The 24,747-nt window shown below is 42.5% G+C and overlaps 1 protein-coding gene and 1 pseudogene across 2 annotated transcripts in view; one reads left to right on the forward strand and one right to left on the reverse strand.

Annotated features, from left to right (window-relative positions):
* The first annotated feature begins 800 nt into the window (after positions 1-800).
* The window catches only part of LOC148016265 (regulatory protein RecX family protein), a 33,110-nt gene continuing 9,163 nt past the window's right edge, over positions 801-24,747 (forward strand). Inside the window, exons 1-3 of one of the 2 annotated variants that reach the window (XM_087664358.1) lie at positions 801-917; positions 1,016-1,912; positions 2,096-2,188. In XM_087664358.1, coding sequence (XP_087520484.1) covers positions 880-917; positions 1,016-1,912; positions 2,096-2,188 — 1,028 coding nt within the window. In that variant the 5' untranslated portion in view covers positions 801-879. Of the gene's footprint in view, positions 918-992; positions 1,913-2,095; positions 2,189-24,747 lie in introns of both variants that reach the window. The other variant, XM_087664359.1, reaches the window with a different exon arrangement.
* On the reverse strand, positions 8,671-10,895 carry LOC148016266 (uncharacterized; annotated as a pseudogene).

The following is a 24,747-nucleotide window of genomic DNA, read 5'->3' on the forward strand; positions in this document are numbered from 1 at the left end:
GACCTCTAGAGCTTAGTAGATGGGGCATGTTAGGTAAATATTAGCACTTTCGAGTCCGAGCCACCCAAAAGCCCATAATATGTCAGGTCTTTTACTCGATCACGATTCACCTTATAAGGCTTTGCCATTAAGGAGATTGAACAAAGTCAAACACTAGGACAGACTATTGAATTGTCATGATGCACCCTATGAAGTGGATTGTTTCCCCTTACCTCACGTATATACTTGGTATTGGTTGGAGTTTGGGTTTTAGAAAATAGATCAAATTACACCATGTGAATTTCACTCTTGCCACAAAGCATGTTAGTGGATCTCTATGTGTTTTGTGTGTGCATGAAACATTGGGTTTCGTGCCACTACAATGGCACTTTGATTGTCAGTAAACAAAGAAGCAAGCTGACAGATACATTAAGATCAACCAACAAATGTCTCAGCTATACACATTCAACTATGGTAGTGAAAGTTGCTTTGCTAAGCAAGGAGATGCAAGAAGAGCCAGGAAAGAAACAATTTCCACTCGTAGAGTCACTCATAGAGTGATATGAACTAAAATCACCAGCCCAATCTGAATCACTACAAGCATGTAGTTGCAATGGTCCCCCCTTGGGCATAAAGCAATTCAAGAGTCGTGTCAAACAAAATATGTATTCTAAAAACTGGTATTGGATCTCTTTATAGACTCACATAACCAAGGGTGGTGGGTAAATTAGAAAAACCCTCAACTCACTACCGGAGTACCCCTCTCCTATTCTCGAATTTGCCCAATGCCCCACTACAAAAACCATAAAATAGCTGACATATGCTTACTAGACACACCTGACGCTTCATACAAGACTCGAATAAAACCCACTAAAATGGTTTTGTAAACACTTCGGCAGTATGCAGAAGCAGCTCGGCTTACGTTTTCTTAATCCACGGTAAGCTTGGTTGCTTGTCTGGGTCGAAGCATTGCGCATATTGAAACTCCTCGTTCAGGTACTGATGGCTGACAGTGTATGATGCTAGGACACTGTAGGATTGGCCATATCTGCAGGCCTCCATCCTGCAGTTTCTCCAGTTCTTCTGGTCCGCAGCGCTACATACCTAAAAGTATTGGTTCGGTTCCCATCAAGAAGCAAAGCGAGTCCTGTGATCGTGGTCGTACAGGGCGTTGCGATGAGGAATTGTCTAAGGCGGAAACTACCTGGCAGCAAGATTCTCGTCAGCCATGGATTTCAGATGCAGTGCACCAGTCATCATCCAAATTTTCGAGACAGCAGCGCAGGAGCGTCTGCCCTGAGAGCCAGCAGCATTTTTGGAACTATGACAACTCAGAAAATGGTTGTGAAAGTGCAACCATCAGTGCGAGGTCTGGGACACGAAACTCAGGAGATTCTGACATTATGTCACATGGACTGGTTACTTCAATGAAGGGGAAGTGTCATGCCAATGATGCACAGTCCACTGCCTCATCAAGTGGATTGCCCAGGAAGTTGCGGAGTAATGATACTGGAGGTTCCTGCTCTGTCAAGAAGGATGAAGAGAACACTATGTTGAGGGAAAAAGCTACGGGTGTTATATCATCTGGTGAAGTTACGGAGAGATTTGTTGCAGGGGCACAAATAGCATCTGCAAAGACAGGGAATATCTCAGGTTTGAGCAAACAATCAACAGGCATCTATGGTACTGGTGTTCGGCTTTTCTCTCAAGCCGATGACTCCTATCTAAGAAATGATGACGATCCATCGGATGAGGATTTGAAAATTGAGGATTCAGACGAGGGTACATCTTTAGAAGATGAAATCAAGGGGGAAAGTAAATTTTCTCATAGAGCATATCCAGCTCAATTATCCACTTTTACTAAAGTAGAAGGGGCCAGTAGTACAGCCCAAGAGATTGCAAAAAACCATGCACTTCGGTACCTTGCTATGAGGTGCATGTTTCATTAACTCTTATCTATTTATCAGCTATCCTTTTCTGGGCTGCACCAATGAAGAGAGGCGCTCTAGTGAGCAATGCATGAATGCATATAAACTTTGTATATGCCAGTGCATACACCTTTTCTTTTTTGGGGGGCCATAAGGAAACACACTAATACTTCCCTCTTCCCTTGCAGACCTTATACAGCTTTTCAATTGAAGAAGAAGCTGCTAAGTCGGAATCTCTCTCAAGATCTTGTTGATTACGCATTGTCTGCAGTGCAGAGTTGGTATTTCTATGTCCTTGCCCATAGAAGTAAAGAGATAAGAATTGTAATTTCAATGGAATTGTACGGTGGCACAATCTATTTATAGGGAGTTTTCATGAGAAAGCAACTTTGCATTATTGGAAGTGCTTGAATTTGTGTAAGGGTGGCTATGTTTACCTGGCTGATCATGTAATCGTTTGATGATATTGAGGATCCTCTCATAGTTGATAATGACTTTGCTCTGGAAGTGATGCTTGTTCATAATGCATTCAATATGGTTTTTTGAAGAAGATTTACATGCAACACCGTCCTTAGCTGAATAACTATTTGAGGATAGATGAATATAGGCCTTAAATTGTTTATAGGCATGATAGAAAATTACTCAGGTTGTAGTTATTCGATTGACTATAGTTTTAGAGGTTGATAATGGCAATGGATGGTCAATATAAAATGTCATAGAAATGGAGTCCTTATGATGTTTTTATTAGATATGTCTGTGTTTAAGGTTCCTTCCTATCCCTCTTATCCTTCTTTTTAGACACATCACAATTCATTGTTCTCATTAACCAAGTATGCTTTAACTGATAAAACTCATTTTAACGAGTCCAACTATATCCCTTGGTCAATATTTGATGAGACACGTGCTTGATTCTTAGAACTTGTGGGACCTTGTCTAGGGGTTGGAACCCCAACCAGATCCGTGTCTAGTTCCACCAAAGGTTGTCTGCTTGTGGAAGGTCGGAAATACCTCCACTACAGTTGAGTTACGGTCTAGTTCTAGAATTTCACTCACAATTCCAACACTTTTGAGTGTTGGGAACACTTGACTGATTACTATGTGGCTATATAAACCTCGACCATGAGCTTCAAAATTTTAAAATCACTGATTGGGATGACCTTAAGGTTGAGTTGGCTAAGTATCGGTGACTTCTTGCTCAATTCTCCAATACAGGGGCTCCTAAATCCTCTGATAACCAAGTTAGTTTGTACTTGAATAAGCTGTCTAGAAAATACTTCACTTTTGTGCAACAGGTGATCTCACAACCTACCGCACCTAGCTTTACGAATTTGAGTGTCAGCTAGCTGTGTTACGCTTGCTTGGTCAACTAGTTTCATAGTGCATCATTTGTGGAGAGGGCTCTCATTATTTCTTCTCAAAATGAGTGACAAGGGCAAGGTAAGAAAACTCAAAATCAAGATCATAGTAGCAAAGAAATGAGTTTCTTTGAGTTTGAAACTTATGAAATGTTTTTTAAAGTAAGAAACATTTCTGATAGTAAAAATGTGGGTTTTTTTTGTGGGAGAGGGGACCCAAAAACATCAGTTCTCTGACAAAAACTACTGGGCGATGTTGAACATGATCATGATGATGAGTAATGATTCATGAGGACTCAAGATTATGGATGATAGAATTACTTTTATGGGATTTTGTTTAGTTATTGGACTTTACTAATCTAGTATCTAGATTCTATTCTTGTCTTGAGAGTTGATTATTATACGATACGACTTTAGTCTCATTTACAAGTTATTTATGATATATTATGATTTATTTTGGATTATGACATTTTGTTAGTTTATTTTGGAATGAGAATCATGATGTTGCAACTTGACTCAGTCCATATTATACATGAGCTATTTACATGTTTATTTATTTTGGAAGTCTAAAAAGGGAAAGGGTAAGTGTGTGGTCATCATTGCGTATATCAAGGTGGAGAAGTGGTTCTAGAAGGTGCAATGGATGCCCTAGGAATAGATGTGTAAAGTGTAATAGGTGAGCCACTAGTAGACCGATCAGCTAATCCTTCAGGAGCAGTAAAAGATATAAGTTGTTGAGGTTGTCTGCGTGCCACATGTCCAGTAGCCACTGGTGCAGATGGTGTAGCAACCAAAGGCGTAGCCCCACTTGACTGGCCAACTAGAGTGGAGGCAATCGTAGTAATCTACTATGGTTTTCTAAGTGGAAGACCTTGGGACTTGGCATGGCACTCCTTGTCCACATGACCTGACCTCTGGTAGTGTGTGCAAAATCTATTCTTCTTAGGAATTTACTGCTAAAGGGGTCGTGTGTCTTTGGTTCCGTCAGAGGAAGGGGTGCTATCCTTGTTTTGGCTTGCCTTCACATCTTGCAAATTCTTGTCATTGTTAGTTTTTCCTCCCGAAGAAGAGATGACCAATCCTCACATCTTAGAGTAAGGCTGTGTGGAGGCTTTCTTGTGGACTTGATTGTGTAGCCTTGGGTATTACAAGAACTAGCACTCGAACTCGTAGAAGGTCGGCAATCTAGGTAGTGAGATAATGTGCTAGATAAAATGAAAGTATTTGTATAGGCAACTTGAGAGAATGGAAATCTTTGCGTAGGAGTAACCCAAGGGATGTGTGACGATAGTCCATAAGTTGAGGATTGATATCTTTGCGTCTGAAAGGTCATGTGGAGGGGTTGTGAGTGTCCAGGGATAGTGAGGGGAATGCCTATCACAGTCGTCTCAGAGTGGATATGGTAAAGTGGAGGTATGGGAAAGATACAATGTTAAAGGGTGGCATTCCCCCTAATGATGTATCAAGAGGTGGAGTGAATGGAGGGTGGAGAATGAGAAATTGCTAGGAGCAGTGATTGAAGATCCAATCCCTAGAGTGCTTTGAGCGGAAGTGGAGTGTAATCTTAGGGTTTGGAAGAAAGATCTGAGTAGATTAGAATGTGGAGAAGATAATGGTGGGATGGAAGGGAGTTGAGAAGTGTGATTTACTTGCTCAAATAAGACAAATGGTAGAGATATACCGATGAAGGGTGTTTGCTTTGAGAGCCCCTTGTGTTAAAGTTAACATATTGAAAAACCATCCGGATCTTGCACAACAAAAGAAGAAACAAGAGAGGGTTTTGGCTCACACGACTCAAAAGGGTTATACGAATCTGACAAAAGGCCTGGCTGAGGAGATGGAGATGGATCACCGAACATGCCAAATGTCGTGGTTCCTCCTAGATTAGAGAGATGACCTGTCTCACCAATTGGTCTAGATGTAGTAGTAGCACTTGTTGGGGGGGGTGTAAATCGAATTGTACATGATGCGCAAGTACTCCTCAAACTCCTCATCTGTAGGATGACCAAAATGTGAAGAAGAAGATGGTAAAGGTGAAGGTGTATCTACCTCTTCCTCGAGCCCATAATACCTTCTTAGAGTCTCCAATGATAGAGAAGTCCGATAGGGCATTATGGGATCCCTAGAAAAAGGTGCATGAGACATTATGAGTCAGAATCTAGTCACATATGTGTCTTGCATAAAGACTAGCCTCCACAATCTATGCAAGATGCACTGGCTATGATACCATGTGAAGATATGCTAGGGTTTGCATTGAGGAAACACAACATGTACGACCAAGATTGAAACATTCTTTGAGTAGACAATCATGTCATTAAAGAAGATGCTCAAAAATCCCTTACGTGGCTAAAAGATGTGATCCATTATTGAATTAAAAGTGGTAGGAGCATTCGTAAGTCCAAAAGGCATAGCAAAAAACTCAAACTCAAAAGATGTCTTAGGCATATCCTCTAGTCTAATGCGTATTTGATGATACTCGCTTTTCAAATCTATACGGCTGAATATAGTTGCTTCTTGCAATCTTTCCGTAATATCATTGAATTGAGGGATTAGGATCCGATTCTTTATCGTGATTTTATTCAAAGTACGATAGTCAATGCAAATACGCCATGAACCATCTTTTTTTTTGCACCAAAAGCACTAGAGAGCAAAACTGTGAAGAGTTGGGCTGAATCAACCATTTTCCTAATAGCTCATTCACTTGGCTTATAATCTCTTGCTAGGTTGGACTGACCTTGTAGGGTGGCTAATTAGGTGGGCTACTTCCAAGGATAAGATCTATGCCATGATCTTCTGGCCTTTTAGGCGGTAGCTACCCTAAAAGTGATTGATAGAAGCAATTGGCATATATTTTTCGAAATGAAATGCGATACTTTTCTAACTTTGACATGTTTCCAACATTCTCATTATCAATCTAACTAAGTATGCTGAAAGGTGATTTTTCATTACTTTAGAAATAGCAAACAACTGATACAGTGGGGACAGATTTTTCCTTTCAACTTCACATCCAAAGTATGGGTCTTGTCCTTATGGTGAATAGTGATCACTTAGCATGTGAATCAATCATTGCATGCATATGATGACACCAAAGCATATCAAGCAAGACATCACAATCCTCAAGTGGAGCAATAAAGAACTCTTCGCTGTCCACATATCCTTGATTGTGCAAACGAGATTTCCAATGAGCGGTGTGATAGGCTTTGCATGGCCCTTGTATGCCATACAAACTTTCCCTAAAATTGGCCTTTGGAAGCCCAAAGGGTAGTAAACCACATTTTAGTAAACACTCAATTCAGCTTTAGAGTAAATTCAGCAAGAAAACTCCACACACAATTTGAGCTAGAGTGCTCTTGCACCACACATTGATACTTGTTGGTCTTAAAGCTTGGTATCTCTTTCGGCATTTTTTAAGATTACTGAAATACGCTCAAAATTGGTTACAAATGGGTTCACTGTTGGCCTTCAAGCAGTTGTAAAGTGTTCAAAACTGTGAATGAACACTTCAGTAAATCCTCAAAATGATAGCAAGGATTTGAATCCAATTTTATAGAGCATTTGTTGAGATAACTCTCTTGCATAGTCCCCATGCAGTCCCACACTGTTTCTCTCACAAATAAGGGGGGTTTCTTGTGATGAAATTGTGAGAATGTGACATTCTTTTTTTAGAAAGTGTACTAGGCTTGAGATCTTAAAGAAGAAGAAATAATCTCACTCTATAGTGCTTTCATAACCTGTTTTTTTAACATTTAGCTAAAAAACAACAGCATACCTTGTTATATATGGAGTTACGAGGCTGTCCAATGGAATCCCCATGCTAAGAGGAGAAAAGTTGGTTGTTGTTTATACACCATCTATGTTGTAAGCTCATTCCATGGCTGAAATCTGCAATTTTTTGCAACAAGAAAGAAAAGAGTGGCTGCCTCCAAACTTGGGTTTTTCCAAATGAGAGAGAAGAAGCCCCTAATAGCCAAGATAAGCTTTTCAAATGAGTAACTAGTTGCTCTTTAACCATATGATTTTTTTGATTAAGGGCTAATTAATGACTTAGTCATTAATTAATGACTTAGTCATTAATTATTAGTGAGTTGCTCATTGGGTGAAACTTTAGTTCAGGGCTTGCTTAATAACTTAAGTGCCTTAAGTGAGTTGCTATCGGGCGAAACTTTCAATGTAACTCGATTCTAAAGTGAAAACTTTCAATTTAATGAAAGTTTCACGTTGCACCTTGTTCTTTTAGCCTTGGCCATGTACCACATGGCCCGCACACTTATCCACCACATGTTTGAGTGTCAAATCCTTCATTGCCAATGCAATGTCACCATGCTAAGAGCTAGTGGTACCAGAATTAAACTTCATTCATAGTAACATGGGACGGGGAACGGGAACGGGGACAGGGAACGGGAACGGGGTTGGGTAAATGACCGTTCCGGGGACGGGGGAAGAAACGACAATTAAAAAGTAGTTTTTTTTAGTATTTTAAGATTACACTTAATCTACTCTAAGAGAGGAACATTTGAAGGACACATTTGCACCAAATAGAAGAAAATAGAGCATCATATTAGGAAATCCAAAAGACTCATGACCACTAGTCACTCAAAAGTCAAGAGCCAAGGCTCAAACTACACAAAACGCGACAAGAAAGTGTCAATTGAATTGCAAACCTCACAATCCAAGCCTGCCGCACACCCATTGAGAATCTTCAAGTGGAAGTACCCCGCATCAACTTGTCATGTTCAACTAAACCCAAGCCACCAGCACACATTAAGCCACCACAGCCATGAAGATCCATTCCTGAAGTGGCATCCAATATGGCCATGGACATAGGGAGGACTTGGCTACATGCATCCAAAGACAGGATTCAACTTTCACATTGTTTGCTAGAAGTTATGAATGTTTAGACCTAGGCCTACTTGACGCGAACTCATAGCAACCGAGGTATGTTCCTTTGCCGTGTTATTGGGAAGAATACAAATTTATTTTTATTAATACTTCCACCATTGCAAAAAAGATTATTGATAATGAAATTTTGCGAGAAAAGTCCGCAATCCAATGCTTGATCACATCCTATCACAAAAATAAAATTTCCATGCCATCACAAGAGCTTTCTGAACTCCAATGACTCATTGAATCTGAGTCCAATTTCTTACGCAAGTGGTATAATTTGCTTCACCCATACTTGGATAAGATTCTAATGGAGGAGGAACTCCACATGATAAATGTACATAGAAGATGGGAGGTAACACTAAAGCCAAAAATAAATACAAAATGTTAAAATGCCACATGACATAATGGCAAATGCTAAGTATGAGGGTAAATCGTAAGACTCAAGAGTCTAGAGTGCTCTAGAGAGTCGAGGGTCGAGACTAAGTAGTGGATTGGACAGTGGGATGAAGCGGAATCTCCACGGACTATGTGAAGTCCTCGACAACCTGTGGGTTCTCCTCACCTATGCCCTCAAGGTCCTCCAAAATCTCAACTGTGTGAAGTGGATCAACCTCTAGATCCTGTTGTGCTTGCTCCCATTCTGTGAATGAGTCTGCTTTCTTCACCATGCCTTTGCAAAGCGTTCGCAAAGACCAAATCATTGGCACGGTGCACTCCAAGGCGGTTCCTCTTCTTAGAGGCGATGTGGCTATACACTGACCAAAGTTGCTCCAAGCAACTGGAGCTACAACACTGTGAGAGAATGCGGATGGCAAATCGCTGCAACTTTGGACCATCTGCACCATAATCCTCCCACCAAAGTGTTGAGCCGATCTTGAAGCGATCCATATGTGCATTTGGTAATCCATAACTACCCCTCTTCTCACGATATAATTGCAATTGATCTCTGTTTTTGTGCCTGATACCTACGTCTGGCACTAGACGATCCAAGTTAATCCTGAAGCCATTGCTAACCTCTCTGTCCTTTTCCTGCTTGCAACCTTGAAATTCGGGATCCACCATGTAGGCTGCTGCATGGAGAGGGGAGTAGTAGGCATCCCACCTTGTCACACACATGGATTTGATCTCATCGTAGTCCTCATCAGGAACATAAACCTTGAGGCGCTCTATCATCCGATCCATGGCCTCATATACCTTGCCGATGCATGGCAACATGCCATCGACAATCCTCAAGAGGTCCATGATTGATTTGATCATGGTGTCAATGCGCTTTACACTTTCCCACCATGCCATGTCATTTGCTTGTGCTTTGCACTCTTGCCCCCTTGCTGTGGAAGCCTCTGGCATGCTAGAAAACTCATCATTAAGGAAGAGTCCTCGTAATGCCCCGCTACATGTGGACAAGCGGCCTAACATGAGAAAGTTGAAAGCAAACCATATCTTTGAATATTTGAGCAGAGAGAGGTTTGGCCTCTTGGTGAACTCATGGTGAATCCTCCCATGATTGAGGACAAAGGTGACAATTTTGTTGGCTTCATCCATGACAAGAGCTATCCATGGTAGGGCCCCAATGTCTTTGATGAGATTGTTAAGACAATGGGCCATGCAAAAAGAGACGGTGATGTGAGGATATGTGGCTTGAAGTATGTTCCCTGCTGCTCGATTTGCCGGTTCGCCATTTGCACAAATGGTCACCACATTCTTTGCTTCCATTGTTTCTAAAGTTGTTGCCCACTCCGGAGCAAGCACATCGGTGGACTTTCCGGAGCCGAAGGCGTCATGTGAGTCCATGAATAGACCGTTTGCGGGTGTCACTCCATCCATCCACCATAAGTGTGACACCATTATTGGCCCATAGCTCCTTCATATTTGGCGCAGCAGCCTCAACACTCCTCTTCTCCTTTTCGAGAAGGGTGGTGCGAAGGGTTTCCGAAGAGGGGGGAACATAGGAAGAACCAGATTCCCCAATCTTCGTAACCATGGCTCTAAAGTATGGAGACCTATTCAATGTTCATAAATCAAAGAGAGCATGTTAAGAATTAATACGATGATAAATAATAATGTTAAATGAACATAATAATTTATTATTTATCACTTGACACTAGATAGTAGAAACTCACCGAGCTGCACGAAAAGCAATGTGATCATGAAAGAAGAAACGAGCCACGGCCATGTCCGTCTCTTCTTTCAAGCGAGGATTTCAATTTTCCTTGAGGGTACTTTGGCGAGGATGAGAAGATGGGGTGGTCCATGCGGATGGGCCACATGCAAAAGGTGTCGATGGGAAGGTATGTGATGGCACACCTCTACCCAAGTTACCGCTAGCCTCCATAGGACATCCTCATGACCCCACCATGAGATTGGGATCAATGGCCACTTGTGGAGATCGCCTTGCCGCTTCGGCCACCTCATAGATTGCGAGCTTATCAAGAAGCTCTTGTCTTTTCTCTGAGGTCACCTTTGTGCAATATCTCATCTCATTCTCGGGTTCGCTCAAGAGATGAGCTCGCACCTTGTTGGCACCACCACTACATTTGTATCCACAAAGTTTGCATGTCCATGCTCTAGCACCGCCTCCTGAACCATACATAGGGCAATCGACCTCATCCCACCATGACCATTGATGTATCGCGGGTCTTCTCCTTTGAGTGGGGCCGGTGGTTTCTTCATGATTATCATTTTGTGAAGAGGTGGATGCCGTGGTAGATGTGGGTTGGTTTGTAGATGGGGAAGCCGATGAAGATGCCATAAATGATAGAAACTTTGAAAGTTTGATGAGAAGTAGCCTTTGAAGTTTGCCCTTGAGGCTTGACTCCTGGAGCCTTGAAAGTTGAGGCTTGAGCAATGAATTATGAGGCCCAAGGGAGGGAGAGTAGAGTCTAGACTCTAGAGACTTCAGAGGGAGAGAGAGTAGATAGTAGAGCAATGAGCATGTAGTATGTACTATAGACTATAGTACTAAGTAGTATAGTCTATGTACTATGTAGTATGTAGTAACAATGAACATGTAGCATAATACATGTACATTGTACAATGTATGTAGATAGTAGAGCTTAAGCCTTAGAGGGTAGCCTTGAGGCTTGAGGCCCAAGAGAGAGAGAGAGAGAGAGAGAGAGAGAGAGAGCTTGTACAATGTAGAGGGTAGCCTTGAGCCTTGAGGCTTGAGGCCCAAGGGAGGAGAGAGTGGAGACTTGAGACTTGAGAGGGAGAGGAAGAGCCTTGAGCACGCCGGTCTTCAACCTTGAGACTTGAGACTTGAGAGGGAGAGAAAGAGCCTTGAGAAGTCGAGACTCTTGGCCTTGGAGTGTGAGTGTAGCTTGAGAGTGGAGCATTATATAGGAAACATTGGCAAGAGCACGGCGGAAATGGCCGTTGGCAGCCAAACAGTCAAATTTTTTTTTTCAAAAATGGCCCAACGGCTCCCTGGGCCGTCTTTGACACACATGCGTTCCAGGAACGCGTCCCCGCTTGGCTCACCGGCGTCCCCACTCGGAGACGGGACGTCTGTCCGTTCCGGAATGTCCCCCTTGGTCCCATCCCTGGGACTGCATCCCCTTGTCCCACGCTGCCGTCCCCTCGGTCCCCTGTTACTATGCTTCATTTTAATTAAAAATCTTTGTGAAGTTTAATTAAATCATTAAGTTCATTTCTCATTTTGGTGATGTTCCCCATGGGTTTAATCTCATCCTCTTTGATGTTTAGACGGATTGCTATATTTGAAGAGATGGAGTTGGCTCGTGTTGCTTCGTTATCAAAGAAAATCAAAGTATATTGATCTTTGATTTTATCCTATGCTTTACATAACTTAGTAGCATCATCATTGGGCTGATCACTAAACAAACAACATTTGGTATCAAACTAAGTGATGTTTTGGGCTTCTTCCCCTTGGGATCTTCCTGATTTTCTGATTTTTTAGCTTGCTTCTTGTTGGGATAGTCCTTAGCTATGTGACCCTCCTATTGACAAACAAAGTATTTATCTGCAGCCATCGATTCCCTATGTTGTGTAAGTGATTTCCAGCCCTTTCTTTGCTGTTTAGACCTCTTTTTTGGCTGATTTTCAGATTTGCCCCTTTTCTCAAGCATCCGCTGTAGCAACAATCTCTATGAGCTGAGACATGCTAGAGAATGTATTTTATGCAAAATCCCTAATTCCTTTAGGCAGCCTATATACATACTTTTCCACTTGCTCATGAAGAGAAACCGGACGATAAGAAGTGACGGGCAGCAATGGATCCCAAAACTTCTTATTGTATTGCTCCAAATTTTTGTATTCCTTTGCATCTAGCTTATTCCAAGTTGTCATTATGTCCACCTTCAATAAAGTGGCTGCCTTCTGAATCTTAGAGAATTTGGTGAAGTGTCTCTCTAAATAGGCTGCATCAAACCACTGAATAAAAGTTGAAGCTTTCAATCTATCTTGTGTACCACCGAGGGACTCAAACTTCACCTCTTTTCCACCCTCATCATAGTCTTTTGCTGTCCCTTTGGGAGTCAAGTTGTTATACTCTGGTTGTTGCAAAAAGGGTGCATTTGTTGTATTTGCATCATGACCAATACCAAAGGAAGCATTTGCATGACTAACACTCATTCCTTGAGCCCCATAAGCATTCAGGTGCAGATGCACTACCAAACATGCCACTTTGTGCTCCAGGCATCAACCCAATGCTGCCATACATAAGGTTATGCATATTAGCAACCATACTTGAATACACATACCATAAGGAGGTGTAACATACATTCTTGTATGCGATCCCTATCCAACCATTGCATGGAAAATAGTATTGCCACCAAAGTATCCTGGCTGCCCCATCATTGTATGCATGCTCGGCTGTCCAAAATCCATTGGATTGGCACATGATGGCCTTGCATTTGCATGCCTTGCCCTGTTGGTACTGACAACTTTTCTTCATTAGTATCATTGGGAGCTTCATGAGAAGGCTTTAGCATTTTCTTTGGTGCATCATGCTGCCCCAGAGGTGTAGAAGATGACTTATTCTTCTTGCCCTTGTTGTCCTTCTTTGGAGCATTCAAAAATCGAGTGAATTGAGGATCCTTTGCCAACTCAGTAAAGAGATTTGCTGCTGCCCTCATTCGATTTTTGAATCGATTACCAAATTCCTCTTCCCCTTGTTGGTCATCAACATCATTTTGCCTTGAACACCTTGCATCTTGACCAACAACAACATTTTCAGCTTTGCTGTCCATCATGTGAGCCTTGTCCAAGATTAGGCATTGCATTTCCTTCTTCCCCATGTGAATGTCCATACTGAGAGGCATCATCAATACTTGATTCCATCTCACTATATGATGACATATTGTTGTAATTACTTAGCTAAGCACAAATTCATCACTAGCACAATGCTTTTGGCTTGCAATCAGGTGCCTTTGGTCCACCAAGGCAAGAGATTTGATGGTATTGTGGTAATGGAACCAAGAAACTGGCCTTCCTTCTTGGAGAGGGTGGTAAAACCTGATCAAGCACTCAATTACAACAATTAACAAATACAATAAATTGAAAATGCACACTTTCCCATTACATTCTTGGACATTGGATACCTTGCTGGCCTTAAAATTGGCGTTGCTTGTAGTATTTCTTTAATTTGAATTGCAACTGGAAATTTCTGTTGTAAATTAGGGTTTATTGCAGAAATTTCACAGCTGCCTACCAAATCTAGCTGAGAACTTTTTCAAATGGCTGAGATTTACTGAGATAATTAGAGAATGAGCTGAAAAAGGTGAGAGAATGCTGAGGAGAGAGAAATTTCCGAGTTTTCACGTGGGAAAACCCTTGACAATGATTGCTGCCCTATCAAAGACTGCCAGGATGCTGTCACCTCTATTGCCAGACTGCCTAGAAATGCAGTCTTGGGAAGCTCCAACCTGTTGTCGCCTATCTCTTGGAGAGCTTAGGCAGCTGTTGGGAATGGCTTCTTTCTAGTTTTAAAATTTGATCAGCATCTTCTCCTTTCTCTCTCTCTCACAGGCTGAATACACAAAATGAGCCTCTATAGCCCCAAAACAGCCTTCTCCCTCATTGCATGGATATTTTCGCCAAGCGATTTTACCATTTAATTAATTTTAAGAATTAATTATTTTGAAAATTATTTTCAGCCCTTCTGATCTTGCCTAAAATTAGATGTATCCATTCACAATTTAATTGGCTAGGCCATTTGAAACCTAAGTGTTCCCAAGCCTTAATTGACCCTCGGACAAGAATTAATTAATTAATTAATGCTTAGTCCCTAGTGTCACCTCTGACAGTTATTAGCCAATTAATTGTCATAGGGCCAAATTGATACCAATTGTCACTTAAAACCCAGTTAGCGTAACTTTTGACAACTTTTGCCTATGACACCCATTGCTTTCTTGGGGTCCTTGGCCTATTATCGTGAAATAACTGCCATGTGTATCATATATGTATTACAATATTGCACATTTGATTATTAAATTAATCAAATGTTTCTAGCTAAAGCAAAGCATCTCAAAAATTTCATGTCCTTATGATAGACATTCACTATCGCCCTTCATGGGGCGTTATACTTCTTTTTGATACTGGATGATTTTTCATGATACATGTGGGTGTACTCTCTTCATGGGTGCTTTTGGTGCATAACTAGACAGGTCGTTGGGTGGATTGTATGAAGAGTAATAGTGATGGTGAGTTTATCTCTCACGAGCGTACTAAGCTTCTATAGGAGCATAACATTTCTCACCAGCTTACCTCTACTAACTTGCCCTCTCAGAATAGAGTTGTAGAGCATAGGAACTGGACTATGATGAACATGACATGCTCTATGCTATTCATAGTGGAGCTTCTGGAGTCCCCTCCCTGTGGGGTGAGGTTGTTAACACTTTAATATACACTCTCAATTGGTGCCCACTTGATAGTGGTTGTCCCTTAGATGACTCCCTTCGAGGCATTTTTTGGCACTCGACCTGTTATTTCCCCACTTTTAAGTTTTTCATTGTCGTGCTTACACGTATACTTCTAATGAGACGATAGGAAAGCTTACTTTGGGAGCTGATCTCTAGATTTTTATTGGCTATTCCTTGGAGGAGAAATGCTATGGTTTACTTGATCCTTGGACAAGCAAGGTGATCGTTTAATGAGATATTGTTTTTGATGAGAGGGATATTATGTACTCCATTACATCAGCCTTGCAGTTGATTCCTCCACCTATCATGTTAGAGATAATGCCATTGAGCTGCGTTTGCTACTCCCTCTTACGCACCTGCAAAATCTTTAGTACCTAGATCTCGTTTGCGGACCTGCTACCTTGCTGGTACTAGCAGACCTTGCGGGATTTGGGGATCCTTCTACCATATTCCACTTTGGAGGGCCCTAGAAGATTTGCTTACTTGCACCTAGTGTATTACTTGCATTTGTCTTTACAACAGATTATATAGTGTATTCTGAACAAGAGGCTCTTGAGCATTCCCAATGGCATGAGGCCATGGAAAAGAAGCTTGAGAGCATTGACCAAAATGAGACTTGGACCTTGGTGGATTGTTTGTGGCACAAGAAAGTCATTGGGACCAAGTGGATCTTTAGGATTAAAAATGCCAATCTCCAAGCAAACCAAGGGGCAAATTGGTTTGGAGACTTGTTGATAGTTTTGACAACAAGAGGCACTTGGATTAGTGGAGGAGGTCAGAGGATTCAGTTGTACTTCATCCATTTGTAATAAAAGTGAAAGAAATACCGCAAGGGGTGCTAGTTTTGGGACCTACAAGTATCAATATCCAAGATTGTATGGTAAAGTGTGTATTTCAATTTTGTGAATTTGTTAATTGTTACAATTAAGTGCTTAATTAGGTTATTCACTACCCTATTCGAGAAGGAAGGCTGGTTTATGATCAGTTGATACTCAGTTTTTGATAGTTTATAGCTGGTTCCATGGACAATACCATGTTAGTAAATGCCTTTGACAGTTTCAACCATGGTTTTTGCTTAGAATACACTTTACTATGGTTCTGAAGTCAGAACAATCGGTAAACATGAGTTATGGATGTATCCAATGGGTCTCTAGCAATATTTCTGGACTAATTTTCAGTTTTATGTTATATATATGCTGGCTGGAAATTTTCAATAGGTTTGGGGCATATGGCACAGTTGAACAACAATGGCCAATGTTGTGACTGTGATGCCTTCTAGAAATTCTAGTGCAGTATGCTTTTCCTTTGGCATAATGCAATGTAATCGAGGAGGATTGCAGAGATTTCAAGGGGGTGGTTTGTTTCGAGGACGTGAAATTTTATTACTTTGCTTAGCATTTGATTAAAATTTAATCAAATGTACTAATGTGACTTGTACATGTGAGGTGCAAGTCAATTATTTCATAGTATGGAACCCAAGACTTCCAGATATGAGTTGGTGCCAAAGGCAAGAGTTGTAATAAGTTATGTCTGCTAGGTACTAGGTAGTACTTGGTATTAGATTTTGGCCTAGACCAATTTATTGGCCACTAATGTTGGTGGTGACATTAGAGACTAGGCATTGATTAATTAATCAATACCAGTCTAAGGGTGATTCATTGCTCAGAGATACTTGGAAGACAAATTGGCTAGCCGACTTATTGGTTGGTGGAATTATTCTTTTGGACACTAGAATAATTATTAAATTAATTTTTAGAATTAATACTTTGAAAATTATTTTAATAAGTTGGATAATGTTGGAAAATGAGATTAGAAGTCTGCCACTTGGCAAAATTACCCATGGGGTTGATGGAAGTCTATTCAAGCCATTGTGAGAGAGAAGGATGTTGTTAGAGAGCAAGTAGAGGTTGTTGATGTGATTTGTGTAAAGAAATACTCTGACACAGAAACACAAATAACAATCGTACGACAAAGCACAGACTGATAAAAAAACACAGTCAGGGTTAGGTTAACTCAGAGACAATGAACAAGAAAATAACTGAAGTGATATAACTGCGGAATATACAATGCTCATGCAGCAAACTCACTTTGTAGTGAATGAATACTAAACCTCGAACTCCTGTATCTCAAGGATTAGGGTAGGGGTAATGAGTTGGAGAGTGTGTCGTACTCCAAACGGATCTCGAATCGCAACAAGGTAGTCCTCGGATATTGAACACCAGCAAACGTAGTAGTGAGAAGTTGGATTTGATGCAAATAATAGTGAGGAGAGAGAAAGACTAAAAACGCAGGCAGAACAGCTTACAGGAGAGAGAAAATTGCCAAACGCAAGTAGAACAGCTTGTAGGAGGTGGGCTACAGCTGGAGGAGAGAGAAAACTACCAAACGCAAGCTATAGATGAAGTGCCAGGCAATACGGTAGGAGGTCTGTGCAGGAACAACAGTCGTTTGGTTGGGATCAGCTGGGATCAGCTCCAAACTGCGTGAAGAGGGCTGGAAATCAGGCACCAACTGATGTAGACAGCAATGGACAGCCTCTGCTGAGATGTCATTCGCGAACGGGGTGTGGGCAGCAAGCTGAAACACTTGAAATCTGCAAAAACGAGATTGTAGGCTGAATGGAGGGTAGCATATGTATTTTTCATAGTAACAGGGAACGGCTGTCCCAAGGCCCCAGAATGTGGGAACGCTGTCTCAAACGGATGGGCTGAATTGGGACGCCAAAATGGGGTGGGGACGTCCCTTGTCCCGTCCCATCCCCTACCTTGTCCCCTTATCACATTCCTTGTTAGGGGACGTTTTTGACATTTTCTTTTTGGGAGTGTGTGTCTTTTAGGGGGTGGTTTTTTTGCATGTTCTTTGGTAGTATACATTCATCCACACACACTATAACATGGGACCGGTTTTGGGGATAGGGATGGGAATAGGGACGGGCCCACGGGGACAAGACTAATAAATTGCCATCCCTTGTTACCATGAGAGGGGGCTCTAACATGGGGATGGCGAGAAGCTACAAAACGGGCATCTCCTATTACTATGCCCACACATCCATCCACCACATCATATGCATACATTTTCAAATGCTATTTATGCATGTCATTCCCTCCCGCGTCCCACCCCCTGTCCTCGTTCCTCGCTTTTAGCCGTTCCCCGTCCTCGACCCCGTGCTCGTCTCCGTTCTCGTCCCCCGTTCCATTTTACTATGGTATTTATAGAAAGTTTGGGCCTTTCCAAGTGGATTTGTGCTTATGAGACACAGAAACTCTCTAGGATCGGGTTTCTTTTAAATAAACAAGGTTTCTTCATTAATTAAGCAAGTTTTGGGGTTGTTTAAGTAAAGCTAATGCATTTTTAGCTCAACACCCCTTCTCAAGCCCAACAACGGTGCCACAAGAAAGATCTTTTACTCAAAGGCGTCCCACCCCAAAGCAAACAGAGCATTAGACAAAGGGTGCGCATCGACTGCCCAGTGACCTACTAAGTCTACAAAGGTGATGGTTATCTTACCAAGGGAGCCCAAGTGATCACTCGAGAGAGGACAGGGCATCGGACAAGGTGCACGTCGGTTGTCCAGTGGCCTACCAAGCCCTATAAAGGTGGATGGAATCAGCTATGGACTGTGTTTGTTAGTTTATTTGTTTTTTTTTTTTGAAAATTTGATAGATGTAGCATTTAGTGGGGGTTCAAATCAATTTTCGTCCTATTGAGTATCAGTGTCCCAAACGGGAGAATGATAAAGGATGTTCAGATCCAAGACGTTCACAAAACAAGGATACTATCCCTATCATTACTGGGTGTCAGTGAACAAGGAAAATGGTTGTGGGTATAGCAAATATGTGAAGCAAGCAAGCAAGCTAAGGAAAAAAAAACTGCCTTGGAGACTGCCATGGGAAATGCCACAAATATGGTGGATCCAGAGTCGACCACTCCAAAAGACCGAAAAGGGATAAATATGCACAGATGCATGTTTACATGAATAGAATGCTAATGCATGGGGTAATGCAAAGGGTGATGCAAGATGCCATGCTCATGCAAGATGCAATGCAATGGTGCCACTTGGACAGTGCCCTCGCAAGGGAATTGTTCACTTGCCCAAGCGCCCTTTTACAATCATATCATCCTGACAGTGCATATAAAGTTGCAAATGTCCATAATACAATACAGAAAAATAAATGAATGAATGTCTAAAAAACTGTAAGCATTATCACTATCACTATCAAGAGTAGAAGCCGCTTCGTCTCAAACTGGAAGGGAAAGCAAGAGGGAAACACCCTCTCCCTATCAAGCTGAAGAAGTAGGGGAGGGTGTATCCAGGTATTGAAGAACCAGCCGGTTAACCGCGTTGGTCAAAATATCTGTAAAATTGTCGGATGTGGGTATAAACTCTAGGCGGATAGTGCGTAGCTCAACCTGCTCCTTGGAAAAGTGGAAGTGGACTCCCACATGCCGCGTTCATGGTGTAATGATCGGATTGCCCAGAAGGGCAATGGCACTCTAGTTGTTGCAATAGACAATGGTGGGAGAGTTGCATGGGAAATGAAGTGCCGCCAGTAAACTCCTCAGGTAGATGGCCTCAGTGGTGCCATCGAATAGAGCCTAGTACTCAGCCTCGGCTGTGGAAGCTGCCACCGTCTCCTGCTTACGGCTTGACCAAGAAATGGGAGCTGTGCCCAAGGTAAAGAAGTAGCTGCCATGAGAACGCCGGGTGTCGGGATCTCCTGCCCAATTAGATCAGTGTACCCCTGCAAGCATAAACCAGAACCATATGTCAAGCCATAAGAATAAGTACACCGTAAATAATGCAACACACGAAGACATGCAATCCAATGTGACATCCTAGGTGTTGTGAAATACTGACTGAGTATGCTATCCGAGTTAGCTAAATCTAGCCTAGTATGAATTAACCAAAGAAGTTTTCCTACAATAGAGCGATAGGTATGTGCATCGAAGGGCTGTTCTAGGGTATCCTTCCATAAGTGGACAGTAGGATCAAGAGGCATGGCCACTGGCCGTGTCTGATATGAAGTGTGTTGTTCCACTAGCTAAAGTGCGTACTTCTGTTGTGACATAAAAATGCATCCCCTAGAATGAACTATCTCCATCCCTAAAAGTCATCTCAAAAGTACCACTAAGCTTGGGCTTAATGTCTGCTAGGGCAGCAGAATCTGAGTCTGTGATGAGTAAGTCGTCAATGTATAGCAGGATATAGTTGACCCCCTTTGTAGTAGATTGAACATATAAGTTCGAGTCATAAGGGGTAGAATGGTATCCATGAGTCCGTGAGAACTCATCCATCCTATGAAACCAAGATCGCGGTGCTTGTTTCAACCCATAAAGAGCTTTTTGTAAGCGGAATACCTTATCCCTCAAGTTCCTTGAAGGAAAGCTCGGTGGCTGCTCCACATAGACTTCCTCCTCCAAATAACCATTTAGGAATGCACTCTTGACATCCATCTGATATATCAGCCAACCGTGGTGAGCAGCTAGCGCGAGAAGCAATTGGAAAGATGTCAACCGCATAGTAGGAGCAAAGATCTCTTCATAATTAATGCCATGCTTCTGTCGAAACCCTTGCACAACAAGGCGAGCCTTGTACTTATCTAAAGTCCTATCAACTTTTAGCTTGGTCCTGAAAATCCACTTTGTCTTGATGACTTTCTTGTGGCTTGGACGATCCACTAATGTCCAAGTCTCATTTCGGTCAATACTCTCTAGCTCCTTCTCCATGGCCTCTCGCCATTGAGGGTGTTGAAGAGCCTCCTGCCATGTATCCAACTCAGAATGCGCTATGCAATCGGCTGTAAATAAAGATGCAAATGAAGTTTGAGGAGCAAACCGGGCAGATCTTCTAGGTCTCTCCGGTGGTAGGATCTGCGGATCTCGCATGGTCTGTTGGTACCAATGAGGTAACGGGTCTCGCGAAGGGAGCTTGGGAGATGAAGAATGTGCAGGAATGTTAGGAACAAGAAGTAGACCAGGCTCAGGAGGCACGATCTCCGATGATGTGGAAGGAGGAATAGGATCGGAATCCGGTGCAGAGGATTGCACGATATCCCTCTTGTCAAAACCGATGTCCCTCTTAACGATCACCTTGTTTGTCTGAGGATCAAATAGACGATAGGCTTTCGCTTCATAGAAATATCCGACAAAAATAAGGAGATTAGCTTGGGGAGTGAGCTTTCCTATCTTATCATTAGGCGGTGTGCGTAGACACGACACTCAAAGACTCTGAAGTGGAAAATGACAAACCGAGAGTCCAAAAATGCCTCATACGGGGTCTTTTGAAGAAGAGCTGCAGTCGGTCACAGGTTGAGGATGTACGCCGAAGTGTGATCCAAAGGCGCTCAGAAAGCTTGGCTGTGAACAACATAGAGCGCGCCATTTCCATGATTGTCCGGTTCCTATGCTCTACGACTCCATTCTAAGAGGGGGAGTTAGTAGAGGTGAGCTGGCGAGAGATGCCATGCTTTAGTAGAAACTCGGAAAACTCGTGGGAGATAAACTCACCACCGCTATTACTCCTCATGCAACCAACACGACGTCTAGTTTGGTTATGAAACGACAGCACCCAAGTAGAAAAATATGTGAAAGCATTGGACTTATGCTTGAGGAAGTATACCCACATATATCGAGAATGATCATCCACTATAAAAAAGAAGTACAACGCGCCATTCAAGACGACAATGGATGTCGGCCTGCAAAGATCAACATGAATCGGTCTAAGAGACTCCTTAGCACGATGTGTGGAATACTGAGGGAATGGGATACAGTGCTGCTTTCCGAGCTGACAAGCTTTACAGACATCGCGAGCTAGTTTTAGATGGGGAAGGTCCTCAACCAGTTGATGGTGGGATAACTCATACAGAGAGTCATAACCAATATGTCCTAAGTGAAAGTGCCAAAGATGCTCATTATTCGTAGGCTCTCGAGATGTGGTTAATGCTTGGAAGTTGTGGAACACGGAGCCCTTGGTTGTCGGCTCGGTCAGAAAGTGAGTCATGTGGTAAAGGCCATTAGGCTTTGCCTCGCCGCGAGTAATAACTAAATTAGTTTGAGAGTCAAGGATCTCGACTGTGGTTGCTATAAAGAAAACTGCTCACCCCAACTGGCAAACTTGTTGAACAGATAACAAGTTCACCCCAAGCTGGGGTCATGGTATACATTGTCTAGCGAAGCCGGATACGGACCCTTGTTAGTGGCAAAACTGAGGCTACCTTGAGTCTGAATCTTGACCGAGGAGTTGTTTCCTACGTGAATCTGCTCGGCTACAAGGGATCAGGAACGGAAAATGTCGGCTATAGGAGTCATATGATGTGTAGCTTCACTGTCCACAATCCAAACAGGAGCTAAAGTGCTCGGCTGTGACGAGTGGGCCTCTGCGGCAACCTCGTCGAGAGGGAACTCATAGATGTGGACGAGACTCGCATCTGATGTCTCTATGGAGATGATGTGGGCCTCTGTAGACCAGTCAGACAATCCCTCGAGAGTTGAGAATGTTGTCGACTGAGGTGACTGAGCGGTGGTAGTATGAGTCTGATCTTTAAACTGCCCCTTGCCATCACCTTGCCTCCCTTGCTGGGGGTGCACGACTGAGGGGTTGGGGTCTGAGACTTAGATTTGGGTGCTGTGCCTCTGGCCTTTGAGCGACACTCGTCGTCAAAATGACCAACCTTTTGACAATGTTGACAATACCTATTTTTTAAAGGTACATTCTGCCACCCTTGTTTGAGTAGTGATTGGAAGTTTCCTTGGGATTCTCGGATTGATTTTGTTTTTGATTTTGAGTGGATGTTTGATTTAGTTTGCCCTTCCCTTATTGCCCCTTCTGAGAATGAGCAACAAGAGCCCTCTCTGAGAAAGAATTCATATGAAATTGATCTAACAACCGTGCGTAACGCAACAACTGACACTTAAATTCATAGAAAGTAGGCATGGTAGGCTTTGAAACTATACCTTCCACAAAATTGAAGTATTTTCTGAAAAGTTTGTTAAGAAACAATGTGACTTGATCGTCAAAGGACTTGGGAGTCGCTGCAGTGGAGAATTCGGCAAGAAGTTGCCGATACTCGGCCAACTTGACTTTCAAGTCATCCCGGTCAGTGATTTTAAAAGTTGGAGCTCATGGTCAAGATTTATACGATGGGTTCAATCCTGAGCTGCATAGTGGTCAGTCAAATGTGCCGACCGTTCTGAGGCTAAGTCAAAATGCTGAAGTCGAGCCTGAAACTCATGCAATAAGCCCTGTATCGGCTCGATAATAGCGGAGGCATTCCTAGCCTTCCATGAGCAGACAACCTCGTATGGAACAAGTGCGGGATCAGGTTTGGGGTTCCAACCCCTACACAAGATTCCATAGGTTCTGGGAGTCAATGACATGTCTCATCAAGTTTGACCAAGTAGCAAAGTTTGACTCGTTAAAACGAGTCTTATCATTGAAAGCATGCTTGGTAGAAGATGAGACGGAACCATGAGGTGTCGGGAAAATGGGATAAGATGGAGGTGGAGGGTAAGATAGTGGTGGTGGGTGTGTCTGATAGGAAGAATGAGGAGAAAAAGGTGGGTAGGTAGAAATAAGCTGGGAGTGTCCAATGAGTGCCGATTGATATGGAGCCACTAGAACATGAATGTTTTCATAAGGTGCTGATGGAGGTGGAGGCATTGGGATATGAAAGCCTTGTCCAAAGCTTGGCTAGGGCATAGGCAGAATGACCAAGAGGTCCACTAGGTAATGCTATAGAGGCAAGTTGTGGTACCAACTGATCCACACTTGGGAGAGATTGGGGGGGATACTCAAGCTGCAATGATCCCGAAAGTGTGTGAGAAGTAGGTGGAACACCACCTGGTAGAGAAAAGGATGAGGTCTTAAAGGCGGTGCCTATGATTCCATAACTCCCGGTGTGGTGTGATGTGCAATATGAGGTGTTTGATAGGGGAATGTAAATTGTGTGAAGAGAAGTGGGGAAGCAGCGGAAGAATGTGGTGCGATGGGTGGGATTTTAATTTGTGGTGCGAAAGGTGTAGATGCATTTTGTTCATTTTTACCATTTAATAATTGAAAATAAAATGATGATGATGATGATGCACCATGCAATGTAGAAATAGGAACACCAAATTCATTCTGATTTTGAGAAGTAAACTGAAAGAAGGAAGGGTAGAAGAGGAGGTACCTGGCCTTTTCTTATAATCCCCGCGACGTGTGTTAACATACAAGAATTGGTCCTCAAGAGAACCTTTTCCATAGTCAACGGATTATACTCTATCTTCCTCATGATTTCTACCAGTATATTGCAAAGTAGAAGAAGTAAAAGATGAAGGAACAAAAGACGAATCTAAAGTACCTTGCACCGGAGTGGATGGAAGAGGATGAAAGAATGGAACATACTCTAGATCTCTTTCTCCAACAAGGGGGCCTATCCTCGAGAGAGGTCTTGACAGTCCTGCAATATCATCAGATTTATGCGCAACATTTGAAGAGAGAAATTCATGCATATCTTCATTGAGTAGCTTCTTTTGAAGGGCAATCCTTCGATCAAGCTCCTCAATCTTCTTTCATCTCAAGTCCATGATCACATGATATTCTTTAGTGGAAAGCTTGTATAGTCTTTCTTCCGTGTTGTCAGAAGTGTCTTCCACCATGTTAGAACTTTGTGGAGCAAGCTGTTCTGCCCACTCTTGCTCGGTTCTTGGCATATGTTGTTTTGGAGACTAAATTAATGTTGATGT

The sequence above is a fragment of the Lygodium microphyllum genome, chromosome 23, assembly GCF_053477565.2.
Source record: "Lygodium microphyllum isolate KBCC chromosome 23, Lygodium_microphyllum_v1.1.10, whole genome shotgun sequence".
In the NCBI taxonomy this organism is placed as follows: Eukaryota; Viridiplantae; Streptophyta; class Polypodiopsida; order Schizaeales; family Lygodiaceae; genus Lygodium; species Lygodium microphyllum.